Below are 23,020 nucleotides of genomic sequence, written 5' to 3'. Positions count from 1 at the left end.
TGGCAATGAGCACATCTAGTGCCCAGATTTTGGCTTATATATACATTTTCCACAAAAAGGAACCAGAGCTCATTTTAGAAATGGCTGATTCCAGGGCTGTGGCAGAAAAGTATCAGAAGAGCTTGAATACCTTGTGCAGAAAGCAAGGACATGCTCAGAGTAATAGGACTTGCCAAAGGAGCTTAGCAACCAGGTTAGATGGGCACACACCGTCCAACTGGGACAGTTCGAACATCAACGTACATAGTAATTTTATTTTTTATTTTATCTTATTTTTTTAAAATATATTTTATTGATTTTTTACAGAGAGGAAGGGAGAGGGATAGAGAGTTAGAAACATTGATGAGAGAGAAACATCAATTAGCTGCCTCCTGCACACCCCCTACTGGGGATGTGCCTGCAACCAAGGCACATGCCCTTGACCAGAATCGAACCTGGGACCCCTCGGTCCACAGGCTGACGCTCTATGCACTGAGTCAAACGGGCCAGGGCCATAGTAATTCTAGATTATAACTCGTTGACTAAGATAGATCAAAGCCATACAAGGATAAGTAAGTAAATCATGATTTCCAACAGCAACACCATTGACAGTTTGGATTGGATGAGTCTGTGGAGTGATCTTTTTGTCTTGGTGTGATGGTTTATTAGCTTGGATGAGGGCTTTGTGCCTTCCACACTCTTGGCTGGTTCTCTGACTGGCACAGTTACTGAGATGGATCACTGAGGCTGGGCCAGCAAAAACCAGCTCTGCAAGCAAAGCTGACTGGCCCTTAGAATGTCTGATCCTGCTCATTAATCTCATTAGCTCCAACTTGCTGTGCTGATTGCACTGCTAATTGCATGACTTTTCTTAATTTGGTTTAACATTTACCGACAGTGTTATATGAATTCTTGAGTCTGTTTTTGTGAGAGGTAACACTTCAACCTGTGAAAATAATTTAGCACTTTACATTGTAGGAGTGTAACTATAATTTGGGTACATTAACTAATTGTGTGATTTTTTTTTTTCTTTTACAGTCTCCTTATCCCACATCACACAACTGGTCCTCAGCCACAACAAGCTAACAAGTGAGTTGACTTTCACATTTGTTTCATAGTGTCTGCCTTGTCGGTAATGTGGTGATACTGCTGACTCTCTTGTTTCCTTTAAAGACACATGTTTATTTGGGGAATCCTAAAGTTTATTTTGGTGACACTAAGATACATGAGCATATTGTCTTCCCATATTTTGTACATTGCTCTATTTTGAAGACTCTTTCTTATTGAGTGTGTAAGCTGAAGAAAGAAAGTGACATTTTGTTTCTGTGGAATTAGTCCCATTTAGGGATGATAAATGCTGCAGTGACCTGAACTCCTGGGCCATTCATTAGTATTTTATGAAAAAAAAAGTGTAAAAAAATAATTAGAATAAGAGTTTTTGCTTTCATCTATACTTCCTCTTCAAAGGGGAAAAATTTATCTGTTGATGTACTTTCCTTCCCTGCTTAATGAGGGGAGCGGGGGAGAAACCAAAGAGTTGTATAAACTATATATATATTTATTTGAATCTGCATTTTAAAAAATTATTGAGTCTGGTTTCTATTGGACATTAGTAGAGTCATGGTATGGTTAACAAATAGTAGGTTTAATACCAGCTCTTATAAGAATATCTTGCATGAATGATATGGGCCATTTTATTCTTAGCTGTGGCTTTAAAGATTTTTTAATGACAGGGCCCCACTCTCCTTTCTCATTCCTAATTGACTGTCACTTCTTTGTGTTTGCCATATTTCCTGCAGCCTTGAGTGATTTTCTAATCATGTGGCAAGAATTTGTTCGGGAGCTTTCTGAGTCCAATGAAATTGAGCAGAATGTCATCCTGAGGGATTTGTGCCGTGAATTTATGTGCATCGTGTACAGCTTGAAGCAGTGTCACAGAGCTGTTGATTATTGAGAATTAGGAGTGGCAGGGCCCCTCATGTGCAGGAGACGGGCAGATTAGGTCATTTTTAGCAAAAAGTGCATATTTGTAAGGCAAAGGCAGAGAGCCACAATTGTCACATTTTAGTAGTAGGGACCACAGAAGCTGAAAGTGAGGGCGACAGTCACTTGTGGTCATTTTTGTAACAGGTGACATGCAGCTGTTTTTATTGTTTTTGTAGCAAATGGTCCTGCTGTCCACTGAGAATCTAATCCCAGTCAGAGGGCTTTGCTGTTTCTTTAGAAGGGTGGACAGCATGATTCCTGATTTCCCCAAGATTTTGTGAGAATTCCTGAAGCTCTATACTCAGTAGTTTATAAAAATATTTCTTAATTGCCAAGCTTATATTATGCATCATTATTAGAGTGAAACACTTTACGTTTAAACAAGAAAGCAAAACTTGCTTTAATCATATTATTTAATTAATTGATCTGTTCTTTAAAATATCTTTCAGATGGTTGTAACTTATTTGTTTTTATACTTCCACAGAGATAGAAATCTCAGCTATCCATGGATCAGTTTCTTTCTCCAGGCATATGATAAGAGATTAACTTAGAGACATACAAATATGGACTTAAATTATGTTCGTAAAAAGGTTGACTGTGAATGGATCCAAACTTCATATTTCTTCCTTCCTGTTTTATTTTCTTCTTCTTCTTTCCTCGTTTGAGACACACTTATCCAGTAAACTCTAATTAATCATCTTGGTAAATTCTATTCCATGCCATTGTGAGTAGTGTCAGTGACACCCAGTCTGTTCCACTAAGGTCAAATTAGCATCTTTTACTGTTTTTCTGGCATTTAAATGAATGACTTTACAATGGCTTTTCAAGTGTTTATAGTAAATATGTCCATTTGATGGCAATATAAATATGCATTATGTGTAAGTGACTGAGCACATCCTCCTGTCATGTTTTATTGTAATCAGTGTCTTTCACTTTCTGTGGTTTTTAATAGGGGCTGCCTCAGTACTGCTTTTATCTTGCAAAAGTGTTTGTGTTTTTCTCTTAGCATACTAGTTCCACTGGTCTCTAAAATCCCTGCTGTGGACTTATGGGATGAATGACTGGCTTACTAAAAGTGGGGCCCTGATCAGGGACACCGATTGACTTCACGCATTTGAGTCAGTATCTGTGGGGACACTGATGTTGTGTTAACTTTCTTTTCCTGCTGCTAGTTTTGATATTGACAGGTCCACTCAACAGTACAAGTGAGGCCATGAGGAAGGTGAAAGTGGGCTGATGGTCCTTAAATTCCTCTAAATCCTTGATGCTTTCTAAATTACAGTTCATAGAAATATTTCAAAATTGTCAAGGTAATCACTGATAGAGGTTCGTCATTAGTACAGTGACATTACTGAAATTTAAACCTGGGGCACTGGGGCAATGTTGACGGGTTTTGGAAACTGGGAAGTCAGTGGCAAATGGCCCTGCCTGCAGCCACTTTCCTAGATGCATGCATGTCCAGGAGGTGGGAGGCAGAGTAGCCACTGGACCATTTCCTTCTGCTATGACTGGACAGGTACGATCTCGGAACCCAACGGAGAGTTTCCCTTCTGGCCCAATGGGAATGGTTTCAGAGTAAAGATGAGGTTCACCACCAGACCAACCCTTCAGAAACTCCACTTTCCCTGTGATACCACACATATACTGTAGAAGGCGCTGTTTGCCTTTCCAAACCAGCTCTGCTCTGGCCGCCATCCTACAGCCAGCCTTTCCTCACTATGTGCTGCCACAGGTGCCTAGCCCTGCTCTGTTCTAGGCTACCTTGTCCCTTACTCTCTATCCTGCAGTGGCCTTGCCCCCACCCTCCCCTCCAGGCTCCCTGACTACCCTGGCCAACTTGAAATCTTTCTTCCCCAAACTCCTACTGTTCATAGATTCTTTTTTTTTAAAAAAACATACTTTTTTTTATTTTATTGATTTTTTACAGAGAGAAAGGGAGAGGGACAGAGAGCTAGAAACATCGATGAGAGAGAAACATCGATCAGCTGCCTCCTGCACACCCCTGACCAGAATCGAACCTGGGACCCTTCAGTCCGCAGGCCGACGCTCTATCCACTGAGCCAAACCGGTCAGGGCTGTTCATAGATTCTTTACACCAGTGTCACACATCCTTGTCCGCGTGTTTCATCTTTCTCTCTCTCTAAACAGATCTTAGGCTTTATTGAAAGCAGGACTGTGTCCTAGTCTTCTTTCATGTCCTGTTCTTGCTGAACACACAGTGGCCTCCCAGTAATACCTGTATAGACCAGCTGATGGGAGGAAGCAGTCCGTGACGGGGAGGAAAGCTGGCCTGAGGTGAATGGTCAGTGTAGGAACTGGACGGTTTTTGCAGGCTTTCCCAGTATAGGGGCTTGAATAGGCGTGGTCACCACAAACTTCTGTTTCTAACTCATGGGTCCATTTCAAACGTGCTGGACTGTGAGAGCTGTAAAGAAACTTCACCTTATGTCCTGGAAATTGGTGTCATATCATCTTTGTAGTTATTGGGGCCCTTTCAGACTTGAGGAATGGCGTGCGGGCTGGCGCTCCTCACAGACACCCAAGGATCCGCAGGGAGGGCACCTGGCACCACACTGAGCCGCTCATGGTTCTTCCCCAGCGACCTCGTGGGCCTCCTTTTACCACCCTCGGCCTCACGTCTTCGTCTTCTAGGCCCATTACTCTGTCACTTAAAGTTAGTTTTATATTCTGTATTTAAGGTCCCAAATTAGTTGCTAATTTCTTCATATAATTAACTATTTTAGATGTTTCTTGAGGGGAGGAGCCCTGTCGGATGCTATGTATCCTACCCCCGACAAAAGTGCCCAAAGTATGGTGAACATGAAATAGGTACTCAGTTAATGCCGATGGAGCATTGGATTGGTAGCTGATGAGTTGTGCCAAGTCCCAGCAGACCAAGATGATACCTCCAAGGGCTGGCTTTGGGCTTCTAAAGAAGGAAACATAGCAGTTATTCCAGTCTGTCTTCCTCAGTCTCTGCCCTGATCCTCCACCTGCTGCCTTTGTGATTACCCCCTCTTGTAAGCCAGTGTTAGCTAAGTCTTTTAATCTACTCTTTAATCTTATCCTTGCTTCTTACAGTGTTTGGAAGCGTTAGTTTTGTGTTTTCCTACTCCTTTTCAGTCTTAGACAAGTTTTTTTAAAACAGCCATTTTAACACTTGTCCACTAGAGGTCACTGTTGAGATAGGTATTTTTCCCCCCTTTCTGGTCTTGGGCCTAACTAAAGATTAAAAACCAAAATGGTATCAGATGAAATTTTTTCCAAGCTTTTCAGCTCTGTTCAACAGGGCATGTTGTTCTTTCATTTTACATGTATAGTTTACCATAATTAAAGTAGACTGTTCTATAAGGAGCTATGTTATTTTTCTGTTTTGCTCCTAAAATTGTACATTCATTTTCACACATCATTTTTTTAGTGTTATGATGGCTACTTTCTCAAGTTAGAAACTTTCCTTCCAATATCTTTCCATTGGAAGGATTTTATTGCCTTCTGCAGTATTTTGTATTGAGTATATATGATTTTCCTCCTGTGGAAGAAAGTTTAGAATAAATATGTATGTATGTATGTAATCAGATTGAATTTAAAAATAAGTTAGGAATGTGCCTTTTGTGCATATTTATACTGATTCTTCTACCAAAAACCACTGTCTAAGAAAAAACACTGTACATTATGAAATGAATTATATTCTGCATCAGTAATAGAGCAATCCCTGGGCATTAATTTTCTAACATGAAGCTTTACTTAATATTAAAGATAATTTTATTCTTACAGCAAAATCCATATGTAGACATTGCTAGAACCTTAAATATGACAACAATATTTTTTTCGTTTTGTGACCCATGTATATCGGGGATGAAGCACTCATCATTTTGTGCAAGAAATACGAAGGGTATCTTTTTTTGCTCTGTGCGAACCGTTAGCAGTTCACTCTGTGTAAACCTTTTCTAAGTGCGGGTCTCTGAATATAATTGTTAGGTTTTATACTTTGAACTTTTAACTGCCATGTAAAACCTTTTCTTGAGGTATTAGCAGTTTTGCCTGCAGTTTCAGGCCTTAATGGGACCATATCTTGTCATTTAATGTATCGGAAATGGCTAGACAGGCAGTAAACTTAGGTTTTATGGCAAAACGTGTGTTTTTTAAAACAGATTATTTCCTATTACTTAGCTGATGTATGAATTTGAAATTACAGTGAACAAGAAATGCTAGGGGTTTTTTTAGTGATTTCAATAATTTCTTTATCAAAGATAATGTTCTAAGTACATAGAAGCTAATGTAATGTTTTGAAATTTTATGCAGATGCACATATTGATGGGATTTCCATAAGTGTTACTATAAATGAATTAAGCACCATGATCTACATAAAATAATTCATTCTCCCAATATGCAGATCCAATTATAATGAAGAAAATTAAGCAGTTTTTTAAAAGCATAATAAATTGAAACGCTTTCCTATAGACATAATTGATTGTTGAGATGAATGAGAAAACTTAACTATTCCAATTCATAGGATGACCTTCACCAGTCTTTCAACACCTTCCTGTTCCAAAGTCTCTAGTTATTTCCTCTCTCACAGATTATTTGTCATGCCCTTATGCAAAAGTTCTTGTGCATGGCTTGTATGAAATTAAACTGAGGAGGAATATGCAAAATAAATCATTTCTCTGTCATGAATTTATCTTGGGACAATGTCAAAACAACTTGTTGTTTGCATTTTAACAAAGTATAAATGTATTTATAATACAGAGGCTTTGATCAATAGCTTATTTTTTTAATTAGTGTGCACTTATCAGTTTGTTACCATGCCATTATTTGAAAGACTGGATTTGAAAAAAATATATACCTAGCATTTTTGAGTCAGACAGCTTTGACTTACACACTATTGGATGGTACCCGTGGGTTAGGTTATCATAAAATGCTGCCTATAGTTGGCAGTTTGGTGTCATTTTTGGTTGTAGTAAGAGGCATGCAAAGTCATCCTGTAAAAGAATCTGTTGGCCTGGCCAACACAGTCCCAGTCAGTGGGTGACATTGGAGAAATAGGCTCTCAATGGTATAGTGTCCTCAGCTCAGAGACTGATGTCTTTCTTGCCACCCCCACCAGCCACAGTGGACCTCTTCGGGAATCCCTTTTCTTGGAGTCCTCCTCTGTGCTAAGAGGAAGCTAGCTACGTGTGGAATGTTAATCCTTCCGCAGTGTATTTCTAAGTGGAAGACTTCCATCGTGTTAATTCCAGAATGCTGGTCGGCTGTGGAGTAAATAACGTGGGGGCAGTTTGAACCTGTCCCTTTCCAAATCATAACTAGGTCCTTTGGGGGAGCTGATGCTGAAGAGGGTTTCTCTTCCTATTTACAATAGAACTCTCAAACAAAATGGACTTAATAGCAAAAATGTATGTTCAATCATCTCTTGGTCCTAGGTAGTGTGTGTGTGTGTCTGTGTGTACACAGGTGTGTAGTGTTGAGGAGGCTGGGAGAGGATATCTAAGAGGTGCCCCACTTGCCTATATACAACATTCTTTTGGAACAGCTCTTCTTAACATTTCATAACTCACTGACCTTTATAAAGAACTAGAGGCCCAGTGCACAAAATTTGTGCACAGGTGCGGTCCCTGGGCCTGGCCAGCGATTGAAGCGCGAGCGTCTGGTGTGGAAGGGCAGGTCCCAGCTGACCTCTGGGCCCTGGGCAGTACCCGGGCCTCTGGCCTCCCACCCCCCTGCCCTCCCTCTGCCTGAGTCATGGGGCCCCCACCTGGCTCCCTCAGCGCCTGGGAGCCAGGCGGCAACCCCATCCCCACTGCCTCTGGTCCCCTTCGGCAAGGCACTGGGCGGGGTGATCGGGCCCTGCTCGCACCTGCCTTGGCCTGGTGCCACCTGCTCACCTGCTCCACCATCCTGCCACAGTCCCACTCTCATCGGGGCTGGCAGCGCTTCTGCCGCCCACTGCCAGTACTGCGTTGCCGATGCCCACCATGTTCTGTGTCGCCCCCTGGTGGTCAGCACACATCATAGCAAGCAGTCAAACTCCGGATTGAGGGGACAATTTGCATATTAGGCTTTTATTATATAGGATAGGGTGAAAGCTGTGTTCATGATTCCTAGAAGTGTGTACATAATGGTTATAATTTCAACCAGTTTGTGGATCCTGTTAAAATTATCCATGCATTTTTTAGGGGTACATTTAGCTCTGATTTAGAAACACTAGAATAGGGGAAAGATAACATTAGTGTACAGGGTGGGGCAAAAGTAGGTTTATAATTGTGAGTACCTATTATCTTGTCTTTGTCTTATCTATAAATTATTGTAGTATTTTCCAAATGAACAAATATAAACCTACTTTTGCCCCACTCTGTATTTGTAGTGTGGATATACTGATGCTATTTCTTAAAGGAGTGTTTCCTGGAAATTGTACAATCTTTAAAATGATGATATTTAATGTCATGTGAAGTTCATTGTTGATAGTTTTTTAAAAATGTTCATAAGCACCACTTGTCTGCTTCAATTAAAATTTTTAAATTTAAAGAAGAGATTAAATAAGAATTGGTAACCTTGAGTGGAATAGTGGAATGTGTGTGTGTGTGTGTGTGTGTGTATACTAGAGGCCCGGTGCACAAAAATTTGTGCACTCGGGAGGGAGGGGGGAGTCCCTCAGCCCAGCCTGTGCCCTCTCGCAGTCTGGGACCCTTCGGGAGATAACGACCTGCTGGCTTAGGCCTGCTCCCGGGTGGCAGAGGGCAGGCCTAATCCCTAGGTGCAGCCCCTGGTCGGGCTCAGAGCAGGGCCGATTGGGGAGTTGGGGCGCCGCCCCCTGTCATGAACAGAGCAGGGCGGATTGGGAGGTTGCGATGCCACCCTCAGTCACGCTCAGGGTAGGGCCGATTGGGGGGTTGGGGCACCACCCCCTGTCACACTGAAGGCAGGGTCGATGGGGAGGTTGCGGCGCCACCCCCTGTCACACACAGAGCAAGGCTAATCAGGGGGTTGGGGCGCTGCCCCCTGTCACGCACAGAGCAGGGTCAATCAGGGGGTTGGGGAGCTCCCCCCTGTCACGCACAGAGCAGGGCCCATCAGGGGGTTGGGGAGCTCCCCCCTGTCACTCACAGAGTAGGGCCGATAGGGGAGTTGGGGCACCGCCCCCTGTCACACACAGAGCAGGGCGGATCAGGGGGTTGGGGCGCCGCCCTCTATCACCCACAGAGCAGGGCCGATCAGGGGGTTAGGGCGCCGCCACTGTCACACTCAGGGCAGGGCTGATGGGGAGGTTATGGCTCTACCCCGTCACACACAGAGCAGGGCCTGTGGAGGGTGGGGGGGTTGGGGCGCCGCACCCTGTCACACACAGAGCCGCAGGGTGATCAGGGGGTTGGAGAGCTCCCCCCTATCAGGCACAGAGTAGGGCAGATCTGGGGGTTGGGGCGCCTTCCCCTGTCACGAACAGAGCAGGGCCGATAGGGAGGTTGTGGCCCCGCCCCCTGTCACACACAGAGCCGCAGGGTGATCAGGGGGTTTGGGCGCTGCCCCCTGTCACGCTGATCCCGGTGTTGAGAGGCATATTACCCTTTTACTATATAGAATAGAGGCCTGGTGCATGGGTGGGGCTGGCTGGTTTTCCCTGAAGGGTGTCCTGGATCAGGGTGGGGGTTCCCACTGGGGTGCCTGGCCAGCCTGGGTGAGGGGATGATGGCTGTTTGCAGCTGGTCACACACCCTTCAGGGTCGGGGTCCCCACTGGGGTGCCTGGCCAGTCTGGGTGAGGGGCTGAGGGCTGTTTTCAGGCCGACTGAAGCTCCCAACTGCTCCTTTTTTTCTTTTTTATTCTGGGCCAGCTTTAGCTCTGGCTCCAGCTCTGAGGCCTCAGCTGCTGAATGGAGGTATCTGGTTTGTTTCGTTCTATAATCGAAACACTGTATCAACTCCAGCTCTGAGATCCCCGGCTCGCTGAAAGCAGGTTTCTGGGGTTTTGTTTAGCTTCTATATTTGTAACAATGTTTCAAACTGCAGGCTCAGAGGCCTGCAAGGCAGGCAGGGAAGGTTGGTTTCCTCTGTCACTGAAGCAATCAAGACGTATGTTAGTTTCAAGCTGTGTGGCTGCTGGCCGCCATCTTGGCTGGCAGTTAATTTGCATATCTCGCTGATTAGCCAATGGGAAGGGTAGCGGTCGTACGCCAATTACCATGTTTTTCTTTTATTAGATAGGATATATATATATATATATATATATATACACTCCAATAAAACCTTGAGAATCTCTTTCCCATTTCTTTTTTTTTTTTTCTCTTTGTTACTTAATATGACAGAACACCACTCTTATATGGTTGACCAGTAGTTAAACTCATGGACCGTTTTTTCAGCTATTTTTAGTGAATCCTCTTTTGTCTCGTTTTTTGCTGTTTCTTTACCCTTTTATCTTGCCTATATATTCTCTGGCCTAATCACCTGATTCTTCTCTGATCAGAATTGCCTGCCCCTCTCTCCAAATCTTGCCCTTCCTTCAAGAAATTGAGAAGCATCCTCACCTTTCTCCATGAAGCCCGGGAGCCAGCACTAGAGAGTGTAGTTAAGGCACCCCACAGCGTACAGACTCTGAAGGACCACTCTCCAAGCATATCATGACTTCAGGGTGAAAGGATGGGGAGAAAAGAATTAGTGTTTATTGACACCCTCCTCTGTATCCATGGGAGCAAAAGACTTAAAGTGATTCTATAAGGAGAGGCTGTTGTGGGGGCGGGGGGGGAGTGGCGGCGGTGAAGAGAGGGGAAGGGGTCGGCTTTGTATGGCTCTGCCTGCCATTCCCCTGCCGCCTCTGCCAATGCTGTGTGTGTGCATTTGAACGCCCACTGAGGCAAATCTAGGAGCTCCTTGGGTGAAGCATTGGCCCTGGGTCTTCACTTGTTCAACTAGAAGAGCAGGGAGAATTCCTGAGGTCCCGAGAAGGAGTTAACAAAGCTACTGTGTGGATTTTTCCAGCAGTGGGCATCTCCCTCCACCCCCAGCCTTCCTTCCTTCCTTCCTCATGTAATTACTTCCTTCCGCAGCATCCAACATAAGGCAAGGAAGGAAGCTCAGCAACCCAGTGTGAAATAACTTGCTGAAATAACTCTTGCTGAAATAACTCTTAGCTGTGAAAGAAGGCAGATACTACTGGCAGAGCGTGTGGGTGTGTGTGAGAATTTGACTTGTTTACTGTCTCCCTCTTAATGGTAATAATAATCAAGGATTGAGAATGTGCATGTATAAAATAATATATTGTAATTACATTTATTTATTTGTTTGTTTATTTGTTTATTTATTTATTTATTTATTTATTTGAGAGCCTACAGAGCCATTTTTTATGACTGAGCTTGCACCCCTATTGATGGAGTGGAAGTTTTCCATGTTCTCCTTTTACTTCTCACTCTTTCTCATGTTCTAGAACTTCTTAGGTATTTTTTCCTAGAGGAGCTCCTATCCATTTCTTGCCCTTCACCAGATGTCACTTCCTTCCAGGTTATCGAATGTCATTTCCTCTTCTTAGTGCTGCTTCTTCAAATCTCCTCCCAAATTATTGAGTTCTGTATTGCTGCATGGCCTTGCTGGCAGTGTAATTTCAATTAAATTTATCTTTATTGTTGAAAGTATTACAAATGTCCCCTTTTTCCTCCCATGGAGCCCCTCCAGCCCACTCCTACCTCCTCCCCAGGCCTTCACGGCACTATGGTCTGTGTCCATGGATTATGCATGGAAGTTCTTTGGTTAATCTCTTCCCCCACCCTTCCCTCTGAGATTCCTCAGCTTTTTAGATTTGTTTGGCTCTGTGTGTATACTTTTTATAGCCCAGGGACATATATTTTTGCATGTTTGACTTTATGCTGTAAAAATCTGCCTACTGCTTACTTGTAACTTTTCCACCTAATTTTTGTATAATTGATTATTCTCATTGTTGCTGAAAGAGTAGGATCATTTTTTTTTCTTGTAGTGAATTAAGTCATGGATATTTTTGGTTAAAATTACTTAAGCTGCAGAATCTTAGGAGGCTCATGATGGAATACAGTAAGTATGTACTTGTAGGTGTGAGTACTTGGTAAATACTGCTGAATAAACGAAAGTAGCATTTACTATTGTTATTTATAAAGCTGATAAATATTTGGGGGGGGGTGCTGGCTCTTACAGGCTGGATATTTAGATATTTTGCAACTTTATTTTTACCTTGAGGACCATGCAGATCATTTTAAATGAGATTTTGCTTTACTGTTTCATAAACTTTATGTTTTTAAATAACCCATAACTACTGTAATTCACTGTTTTAATACCTGCTTTGGGGGAAATCCCATAAAATCTGCAAAGTTATCATTAGTATATACTTTTGAACTTCAAATTCTTATGCTAACATATCATTAGTTCATTATTTACCTTGTGTTTTTTTGGCCAGAAAACAAAAGCCATTAGTCACTATAAGTACAAATGAATTTATTTGCATGAAATTCTGAAGAGCTTAATTATTTGTATGTGAGCATGAAGAGGTTCTTTTACATGTTATCACTGAAATGGCATTCAAGACTATGATCCTAATTGGCGGAAAGGATTGGCATCTGTATAATTAGTCTAGACATTAGCCCTGTGGTGTGAATAGACTATGTCTGCTAGCTATTGTGGCTGAGGAGCCAAAGGACTGTCCTTTCACTCTGACAACAATGTCTCAAGTCATGTTTTATGTAGTCCCGCTTATTTTGCTACTTCCTACCTTGCCTCATTCAGGGCAAAGGCGGGTGGTTGCTATCCAGTATCCCATTCATCAGATATTGAGGCAAAGCAGTGTTTGCTTTCACCATTTTCTCTTAGATGGTCTTCCTCCCCGCTGTATGTATGATGAATAATCTCACTCATTTTCATGTATTCTCATGATTTTTGTAATTTTTCTAATCACTTTGTTGTTAGCAGTGTAACTTAGGAATCTAAAAACCCTATCTCATTTTAATATCCTTTACAGGCCCTCTCTGTTACTTTATTCTTCTCTGTTAAAGGAAAAAATTTAAAGCTTTATAAGTTTAAAAATATTTTTTAAGTCAACAGAAGCATGTGAAAATCTGACCAGGCATATTTATTTGTGAAAACAGACAAAAATATTTTTTTAAATTTAATTTATTGGGGTGACATTGGTTAATAAAATTATATAGGTTTCAGGTATACAATTCTATAATACATCATCTTTATAGTGTATTGTATGTTCACCACCCCACGTCAATTCTCCTTACATCACCATTTTCCCCCCTTTACCCCGTTTTACCTTCCACCACCCCCCCTTTCCCTCTGGTAATCACTGTACTATTGTCTGTGTCTATGAGTTTTATTTTATTTATTTAATTCCTTTAGTCTTCTCACCAAGCCTCCAACCCTTTCCTCTGACAGCTGTCAGCCTGTTCTCTGTATCCATGAGTCTGTCTCCACTTCATGTTTTTTGTTGTGTGTTTTTTTAGATAATTGAAGTTTTATTTTTATTTTATTTTATTTTAATATATCTTTATTGATTTCAGAGAGGAAGGAAGAGGGAAAGAGAGAGAGAACATCAATGATGAGAGAGAATCATTGATTGGCTGACTCCTGCACATCCCCTACTAGGGATCAAGCCTGCAACCCCGGCATGGGCCCTTGACCAGAATCAAACCCGGGCCCCTTCAGTCCGCAGGCTGACGCTCTATCCACTGAACCAAACCAGTAAGAGGCAATAATTGAAGTGTTTTAAAAGCATTTTTATGTGCAAAGAGCTAGCATTCTGCAGTAAGGTAGATGTCTTGAATGACGCATTCATAGAAGCCATGTCAGATTTGGGGCAGCGTGCTAGTCACTGCATTTTGCTTTACCTTATCCCAGATACGGTATCTTCAGGCCTTGTTTGGCCCTTGGGTCTGTAACACTGCTGTCCCTGGAAATGGGCACATGTTCGCAGTGTTTCACCATCGCAGCCCAGGGAACAAGTCCACCGCCGGTTGTGCGCTCCTCTCAGCCTTTGCTTCCCATTAAGGGTTCCTCTTCTTCACAGGGTGCTTCCCAGGCCATCCCTGGTTTCCCGTGAAGGGGGCAATGGCTGAACCATGAATTCTGGTTTTCAAAGAGGCATGTGGGTAGCATTCCTGGTTTTCATGTCCCAGCCTAGCACCCCTCCTTTGCAGGGATCACCAGAGCTAAAAACAGTCTGGGTGCTTCTGCAGAAATAGTTGGGCAGGGGCAGAGAGTACTTCTAACTGCTCAGAAGGCTGCTGAAGGTGGTGATGGAGTTCACCTCCAGGTTTCGTGCCCATGCTTATGACAAAAACTTACATGTGTTCTGAGCAGCTTCTGGCTTCCCGGGAGCTGTGGGTGGTAACATGGTGCCTGGTCTGTTACCACCCTTTTGTAGCTGAGGGGGACCTGACTGCTGGTGCCGACCATACGGCTCTCAAGACCCATGCGTGCCCCACCGGCCCTTCTGTGGGCTGCACGCTGGCGAGCTCCTGTCCTTATGTTTTGTGTGGTGCCTGCTGCTGCCAGAGCCTGTCACTCTTCACAGTGTTGTTTCTTTGCCTCAGGGGCCACAAGATGCTTTTGCTCCAAAAGCCCCGCCTCTGATCGGCTGCACCCAGCTGGCCTGTCTGCTGTCACTGTCTCCTAGGATTCTACAGTTAGGGCTCATGTTTCAAAGGCCAGAAGTACAACAAAGGGCACCTCACCTTCTGGCCACCCTTGGGCATGATGAAGTTGCTGCAGAGCAACTTAATGCCGTGGACTACGGAATTCAGTTTTGTTTTTCACCATGCTCCTCCATAGTGATTCACCTTAGAGATCTGTGTGGGGAAGTGAAGTCCATTGGGAATGGTTAGATGGAAGCCTCTAGGTCGGATGCATTGGCCACCTAGACTGTCCTTTTTGTGTTTTACTGTCATCCTGCGGGTTCAGTAGCACTGAAGTGACAGAGGAGTCTTAATTTGGATAAGATTGATTGCTATAATCTCATTCAGCATTATTGTGCAGGGTAAGGGACATGTCTATTAGGTTAATGATTTTGATGTCACCATGAGTTAAAAGTTTTCTGAACCAAAATATTGTCACCAGGCCAGCAGCATCAGCATGTCCTGAAGACTCAGGCCCCACCCCAAACCTATTCAATCAGAAACTGTGCAGTACCCCCAGTCTGTGTTTGAACAAGCCCTCTGGTAACTATGATGCACTTGAGGTTTGTACACTGCTTTAGAGCAGCACTCTAGAAATTTCTGTAGTGATGGCAGTGTTTTTTTTTTGTTTTTTTTTTTTACATGTTAAGATGAATTTTTTATTGTTTAAGTTATTACATATGTCTCCTTTTTCCCTGATAGACACCCTCCCCGGCCACACCCGCCCCCCAGACAAGTCCCCACTGCCCCAGTGTCCGTGTCCATTGGTTATGCTAATATGCATGCATACAAGTCCTTGGTTGATCTCTTACCCCCTATCCCCTGCACCCCACCTTCTCTCTGTGGTTGGGCAGACTGTTCAGTGTTTCTTTGTCTTTGGATCTATTTTTGTTCATCAGTATATGTTATACATTATATTCCACATATGAGTGAGATCATGTGATATTTATCTTTCTCCAACTGGCTTATCTTGCTTAGCATAATGCTCTCCAGGTCCACCCATGCTGTTGCAAATGGTAAAAATTCCTTCTTTTTTTTTATAGCAGCTTAGTATTCCATTGTGTAGATGTACCACAGTTTTCTAATCTACTCATCTGCTGATGGACACTTAGGCTGTTTCCAAATCTTAGCTATTATAAATTGTGCTGCTATGATCCCTCCAACTTTGTTCTTCTTTATCAGGATTGCTATAGCTATTTAGGGTCTTTTTTTATTCCATATGCATTTTTGGAAAGTTTGTTCTAGGTCTGTGTAATATGCTGTTGGTATTTTATTGGGGATTGCATTGAATCTATAAATTGCTTTGGGTAGTAAGGATATTTTAATGATGTGGATTCTACCAATCCATGAACACGGTATGTCCTTCCTTTGTTTGTCTTCCTCTCTCTCTTTTTTCAATGTCCTGTAGTTTTCTGAGTACAGGTCCTTTACCTTCTTAGTTAAGTTTATTCCTAGGTATCCACGATGGCAGTGTTTTGTATCTGTGCTGCCTTGGACAGTCGCCACTAGCCAAATGTGTCTACCAACTCTTGAAATGTGGCTAGTGTGACCAAGGAGTTATATTATTAATTTTACTTAATGTCAACTAATCTAGATATAAATTTATTGATTTTTTTCTATTTCTTTTTAAATACCTTTATCCAGTTCCTTCATCCCCCCAAGCCCTGCTTCTGGTAACTACAAATCTGATTTCTTTTTCTATGAATTGTTTTTGTTGTTTTAAATTCCACATATAAGTGACATTATACAGTATTTGTCTTTCTCTGTCTGACTTATTTCACTTAGCATAATGCCTTCAAGGTCCATCCATGTTACAAATGGCAGGATTTTCTTTTTTCCTTCTTTTTTTTTTGCTAAACTATCAGTTATCTGTCGATGGACATTTAGATTGTTTGGCTAAATACCCAGGAGTAAATTTTGCTGGATCATATGGTAGTTCTATTTTTAACTTTTTAAGGAACCTCCATCTGTTTTCTGTAGTGACTAGACCAATTTGCATTCCCAATCTAGGCTTAAATTCAACTAGTGGCTGCATATTGGACAGCGCACCCCAGAGCATACCCTGCTATTTATTATTGTGTGGATAAACTCCTAAAATGCTTTACAAATAAGTTATTGGTTGTGGAATTATGAAATTTATATTTCAGAATAAAATGCTCCTAGAGTGATCTGCGGTTGTTACTACTAGTACAATAGTTTATTAGGTTCTTCGGTTGGAGGAGGTGGTTCGCTCTTGCTGGCTGCTGGGGCAGCATATTCTTGCGTGTAACACTGACTCTGGCCTGCTCTTCGGCTGCGCAGGGCCTGGGAGCAGTGCCTGCTGTAAATGTAACTGATGAGGACAGATCTGTATGCTTCTGGAAGTCATGCTCTTACTCAGGAATAGAGCTGGGTCAGAGTTTTCTTACAGGTGGAGCTCAGGTCTGTCCTCTGTGTCCAGCGAGTGTTTTCTGCCTGAGGGAGCTTTTTAAGGAGACTTTAATGTAGGAGATTAGGTGAGTCCCCTTTGTGCCCCCCACTTTTGAGTCCTGCTAGGCACTTTGGGCTTCTTGTGGAACCATCCAAAAACGGGTGGGGGGCTGACTGCTGAGTGTGGACCTGCATGAGATTCCTGAGGAGACGGGACTCTAGCGTGAGTAGCCTTCAGATTCTTAGATTGCCCGAAGATGCTTTGAGACCTGTCTTGGGGCATAGTTTTGGGGGTGACATCATCACATCTTTGTCACCTTTTTAAAACACAGTGGAGGCTCTGGACTTAGAATGTGCCCAGTGCTCCTGTGACCTGAGCAGAGGTGGCATTTAGAAGCTAGAGGACACATGAGAGTACTCAGGGACTTTTCTCCCAAATCTAGCTACCGGAATCAAAGCAGCCATCATAGCTAGGCAGAAAATGATACTAAAAAAATAAATTCTTTGTCCTAAGCAAAGTTCTACATGACTGAGCTTCCTGATTGAGGGCCCGGTTTGTTGCATTATATAAATCCATATCCTTGATTTTCATAGTCCAACTCTTCTTAGAATCATAAATGTCAAAGCCAGGAGGTAGAGAGTTTACAAATGGTCACAATCTGGCCTTCTCACTTCAGCCTGATGGAAGCAGAGCCCTAGAGAGGTTGAGTTGAGTGAGGACACACTGAGATTTTAGGGCTGATCAGGGGAGGCCAAAGCCAGCCCGGGTGGCCAGGAGGGCCTCCTGTGTTCCTATGTTATGCTGCCTCTCATCAGTGTGCTAAGTTCGGGGTTGTCTACAAGCCGCACATGTACTGCTGGGATCACAGTCAGAATCTGGACAGATTGATGAGAAAGGAACATGACAAACCCATAATAAGAAATATACAGGTGCTCATTGTTTAGTTAATAGTTTAAAATACTACCCTTGCTAATGTGTCACATAGGTATCTTGAAAAATTCCACCAGAATATTCTGACCAGTGACATATTGCTGCCATCTTTTCATGATAGCGTTTCATAAATTAGTTATTGCACAAGTTATTATGTTAGTTGGTTATTTTTTATGGGCAGTTTTGTTGTAGTTTGTTTTCTAAGCTCTAGGCCTGTTTCCATTTATCGACTACTCCTTTTGTAGATTACTTTTTTAAATAGTATGCCTCTCTTACTTTATTCTCAAAGTATTGAAATGCTAGGTGCTACAGGTATAGTGCTATGCACATAATAAGCATTCGCCAAATATTGGTTGAAAGAGCGAATGTTATCCCATCCACACAGATCTGAGTGTTAATTTCTTTTGCTTTTTACTTTGGCCATGGGAAAAACTATGGTTTAGGGAGAATATTAGCTGTGTAATTTTTTCCCCTGTCTAGCTTGAATGGAGTCTTAAACACACAATTCACATGCACACCAAAAGGCTGGAAGAGGTTTAGTAAATTGAATGTGGGGTTATTGTTTGTGTCCACAAAACAGGGCCCTAAATCACATTTCGCATAATTTGTGGCTTTAAATTGGACTGATTTAGCAAGGAGAGTGAAATAATCTCTCATCCTGTCAAAAAGGCGATACCTTCAGACCAACATTTAATTGCATTGGCAAAGTAACTTTGGGAAGGCAGCAGTAATTCTGGCTGCATTATTCTTGGTTTGTGGCTAAATTGGGATCATCATTTTCTCCTGGTTGCACTAAGTTTCTTTAATGCTCTTCAAACTAATCAGATGAAGGCAGGAGAGAAACTTTGTGGTAGCTGGAGGGGGAACAGGAGAACGGGCGGGCCTCTGAGCAATGTTGTCATCTGTGGAGCTCATATACTTCATGGTCCAGGTTCAGAAAAGGTAAGCTGACACCTGGCGACTCAGCAGGCACAGCCTGATTTTCTTCAGGATCATTTACATAAAGTGAATACCATTCATTTGCATAAAAGTGTGTTTTTGACTACACATCTAAAAATGTGCTTTTGTAGTCAAATTGTATAGGCAGGGCTCACATGCATTCATATTGGTGTCCAAGAGCGTGGTTTCCCAGCTGCCACTATTATCCCCTTAAAATCTGTCCTCTTGTCTCCATCCCTACCACCAGCCACTTCGGAAACAAATCTGTATGCCCTGCTCACTTTCCATCTGGATTACTGCTTCCTCGTCCCTTAGTCTAGAATGATTTGTATTCTTCACAGTCCCCTCCTCCAAGGACAGCATTTCCCTTATGTCTTACCAAGCCTCCTCCCTTTCAAAGAAATCCTGTCATCGATATCTTAGACATTTTATAAAGTTGAAATGATGACCCCAGACTAGATTGAACAGTGTGCCTGTCCTCTTTACTTATTCCCCCGCAGTTACACATTGGAGTTCTTGGAATGGCACTCTGTGTAAGTATTTTAGATGTCTGTCTGGGATTTCACACACACCTTTGCAGTGGTACTAAGCAAAGGTGCTCCTCGGTTTTCTCCGCAGTCTGGAGCATTCGCTGGAGGGAACTGGTGGGATGGAAAGTACATGTACTGACATGAGACAGAATTCTTGTGTTGTGCCCAAGGCCCGTGTCAATGGCTTTAGTTACCTGCATAGTCTTGGGATTGGGGTTTGTATGAATCATGGACAATAAGTTCATGGCCAGTAAAATATTTATAGAAAACTTGAATCAGCAAATGGATACATGAAGTACAATCTATGGGAAGTATTTCTGCTACCAATCAAGAGTTGGTACTTCTGAGATAAAGAAGCCTTTGCTTTTATTTTTATTTTTTTTAAATATATTTTATTGATTTTTTACAGAGAGGAAGGGAGAGGGATAGAGAGTTAGAAACATCGATGAGAGAGAAACATCGATCAGCTGCCTCCTGCACACTCCCTACTGGGGATGTGCCTGCAACCAAGGTAGATGCCCTTGGCCGGAATCGAACCTGGGACCCTTCAGTCTGCAGGCCGACACTCTATCCACTGAGCCAAACCGGTCGGGGTGAAGCCTTTGCTTTTAAATTTGTATTTGCAGGTATACTGTAGGGAAGGAAGAATCTGTCAGGCCCTGTCTGTTATATGTTAACCTTTGACCTGCCTATGAGTATTCCTATCATGCTACTGAGTTGGTTTTTCCTATTTCTGTATAATAACAATGCATTGATCTGTTGCTAAGCTGATATAACGTGTGTGTGTGTGTGTGTGTGTATGTGTGTGTACTGATCAAGTGCAAAGGTCAGGGCCAAAATAAGAGACTGGGTAGGTTGAAAATTTTATCATTTAAGGTTGAACTTAAATTGTGATTTAGTGCAATATGAAGAGAACAGCTCTTCAGATACCAGAGTATTGACACAGCTTGATGAACGTATCATTAAGAATGGGACTTGGAGTTCGCTTGCTGCAAGGAGACCAAAAGGAAGGAAAGTGCATTTATCAGACATTGTATGACGATTATAAAGCTTATATGCTTCGTAATATGCACTTATAGGCTGTTTGTGGCACAGACATTCTCTTTGCCTTTTGAATAAACATTTCCCTTTCTACTCAGTGGTGAGTTACAATCTTGGAAAAACGTACAAAATGTAAGTATACGTGAATTAGATGATTATATTGGATGGTTCTCCTTCATGTGAAGAAAAATACAGTGTGTTGCTGGCATTCCCTGTGAGGAGTGAGGTTCCTGAGTTCATAATCAGCATTTTTGTCTTTTAGCTGTGCCTGCAAACATAGCAGAACTGAAGAATCTGGAAGTGCTTAACTTCTTTAATAACCAGATTGAGGAGCTGCCCACGCAGATCAGCAGCCTTCAGAAGCTGAAGCACCTGAACCTCGGGTGAGTGTCGGGCAAGGGAAGCGAGGAGGAGGTGGAGGGCTGTGGTGTGGGCAGGGGTTCCCGCCTGGGAGGAGCTGATTCCTCATTTCCTTTTGTGTTTTAGGCTTTTTGAAAGTTTTATTGTTTTAATACATCCTTACAATGGCCTACATTAGCCCAGATCTCTTTGAGAACTAATTGAGAAGCTAATTGTTGGTGCAGTAAGGGTTGTGTGTTTTTTTACTGTATTTTGTTTCCAATAAAATTTTATTTCAGTGATATTGATCCTGAAGGGACTTACTTGCTTAGCTGTAACTGTTCGGGCCAGTTGTAATGTGTGGACTCTGCTCTCTGTGTCAAGCAGAGGTAGTTCACAAAGCACCTTCCTTCTCTGAGGAGAGGGTACATTTCTTACCATGGCTTTATTGATTCTTGCAATTCTTTTATGTAGTCAGGAGATTCTAATCTTGTCTGTCTTTATACAAAGATGAAGAGGGGAAGTTTGGTTCAGTGGAGGTTGCAGAAGCAGGTGTCAATGAAGAATAATCCCTTGCTCTGTGTATTACTTGATAGTTTTCAAAGCCCTCATGCCAGCTTTTGGCCCTCTCAGCCATTACAGGGGAGGGCAGGCAGGCACTCTTGCTTTCATGTCCAGGAGAGGAAGCCAAGCCCTTTCCAAGAGGTGAAGTGACTTGTTCCCAATGGCCCCTATGGTTAGGGGCCATGCCAGGCAGAGGACCCTGTCCATCAGACATCATAGATAGCACCCAGAACGTGGGCTTCTGAATGCCAGCTTCATTGTTATAGCTCTCAGATAAAAGTGCCCACTCATGCTTTATTCACTGTGCAAAGTAATATATTCATGAAATCATAGCCATTAAATGCTCTAGTAAGGTAGTGATTTACATGGAGTGGTAATAGAAGCTGGCCAGGTATTTATCAATTTAATAAGAAGCAATCATGGAGAAAAATCTCATTCATGGAATGAGTTTTAGTTTAGTTCATTCTTTCCACGGGGAGTTTTTGGTGAGACACTCTTTATTTTGATGTTCATTCTGGTTGAGAGATGAACATTTTTAAGATCCATGAGCATTTTTTTCTCTAATGTCAAAGGGGAGGTAGTGTTTAAAGGAGGGGAAAGAACACTTTATGTCGGATGGGATTTCCCCCTATAAATATGGAGGCTATATACCCAAAGAAAAGATCTTTGTTTTGAAAATTGTCATACTATTTAATTTGCATCTGTAAAGAATCTAAAGCTAGATACATATACTAGATATATAAAACTAGATATATTCTTACTATTAACTTGTTCCTGTATTAAATTAGTTGTTATTTACATATCAGGTGCTAGGTACACTACTTGGCACATAGTAAGCGGTACATAAGTATTAACTATTATCATCACCATTTTTGTGGGTTTTTTTTTTATTAATTCATTTATTTTGTGACTATGTAAGTGCCTATGCTGCATCAAGAACTTTGCTATTGTTGGGGGCCAATGGTGAAAATTACAGTCCCTGGCGGTAAGAATGGGGGCAAAGCTGGCTGTTAGCGAACAGTGACAGTGTACAGCTGGGTCACTGATGTGTGGCAGGTTCTAGAAGTGCAGTGGGAGAGGGCGCAGGGGCACAGTAGTCTACAGGGAAGATTCTCAGGGAAAGAGATCCGGCAAGGGTAGTATTTGAGCCCAGACTGGATGCATCAGAAGGAATTTCTCAGACTCCAAGCAGTGGGAAGACATCTCTGATTGTGAGAATGACATGTTTGAAAGCTCAGAGTCCTGCATGTTCTGGGCATTACAGGTGGTTTGGTGTTGTTGAGTATGAAATGTGAGGGATGGTATGGTATGGTAAGAGGGGAGAAGAGGAGCATGAATCTCTGCTGTTCATTTAATGAGTATTTCTTGGGCTTCCAACTATGTACCAGGCTGTGTTGTAGGTAGTGGCCATCCAGCCCATATGGGGCATACATCACAGTTGGGGAAGTAGACTGTAAACAAATAAATCATCAGCAAGGAGTCAATGTGCTAATGAAGGGCCTGAGTGTCAAATAAAGGAGCTCCAATTTTATCATGCTGACCATTGAAGAGTTTTCACAGTGGAGTGGCGGGAAAATATGGGTTCAGATTTTTGTATGAAGGATGTGTGAAGAGAGGCTACAAGGAGGTATGGCTGGAGGTCAGGAGCCTCGTCAGAATGCTAAATTAACGTTCCTG

At 42.5% G+C, this 23,020-nt stretch overlaps 1 protein-coding gene across 2 annotated transcripts in view; it reads left to right on the top strand.

The window, feature by feature from the left end:
- The window catches only part of RSU1 (Ras suppressor protein 1), a 202,819-nt gene that overhangs the window by 24,422 nt on the left and 155,377 nt on the right, over window positions 1–23,020 (top strand). For both annotated transcript variants that reach the window (XM_059660219.1, XM_059660211.1), the window contains exons 3-4: window positions 1,018–1,068; window positions 20,703–20,823. In XM_059660219.1, coding sequence (XP_059516202.1) covers window positions 1,018–1,068; window positions 20,703–20,823 — 172 coding nt within the window. The remainder of the gene's footprint in view (window positions 1–1,017; window positions 1,069–20,702; window positions 20,824–23,020) is intronic.

The sequence above is a fragment of the Myotis daubentonii genome, chromosome 1, assembly GCF_963259705.1.
Source record: "Myotis daubentonii chromosome 1, mMyoDau2.1, whole genome shotgun sequence".
NCBI lineage: Eukaryota > Metazoa > Chordata > Mammalia > Chiroptera > Vespertilionidae > Myotis > Myotis daubentonii.
The sequence above is the reverse complement of the archived record's forward strand: the minus strand, read 5'-3'. Positions and strand labels throughout refer to the sequence as shown.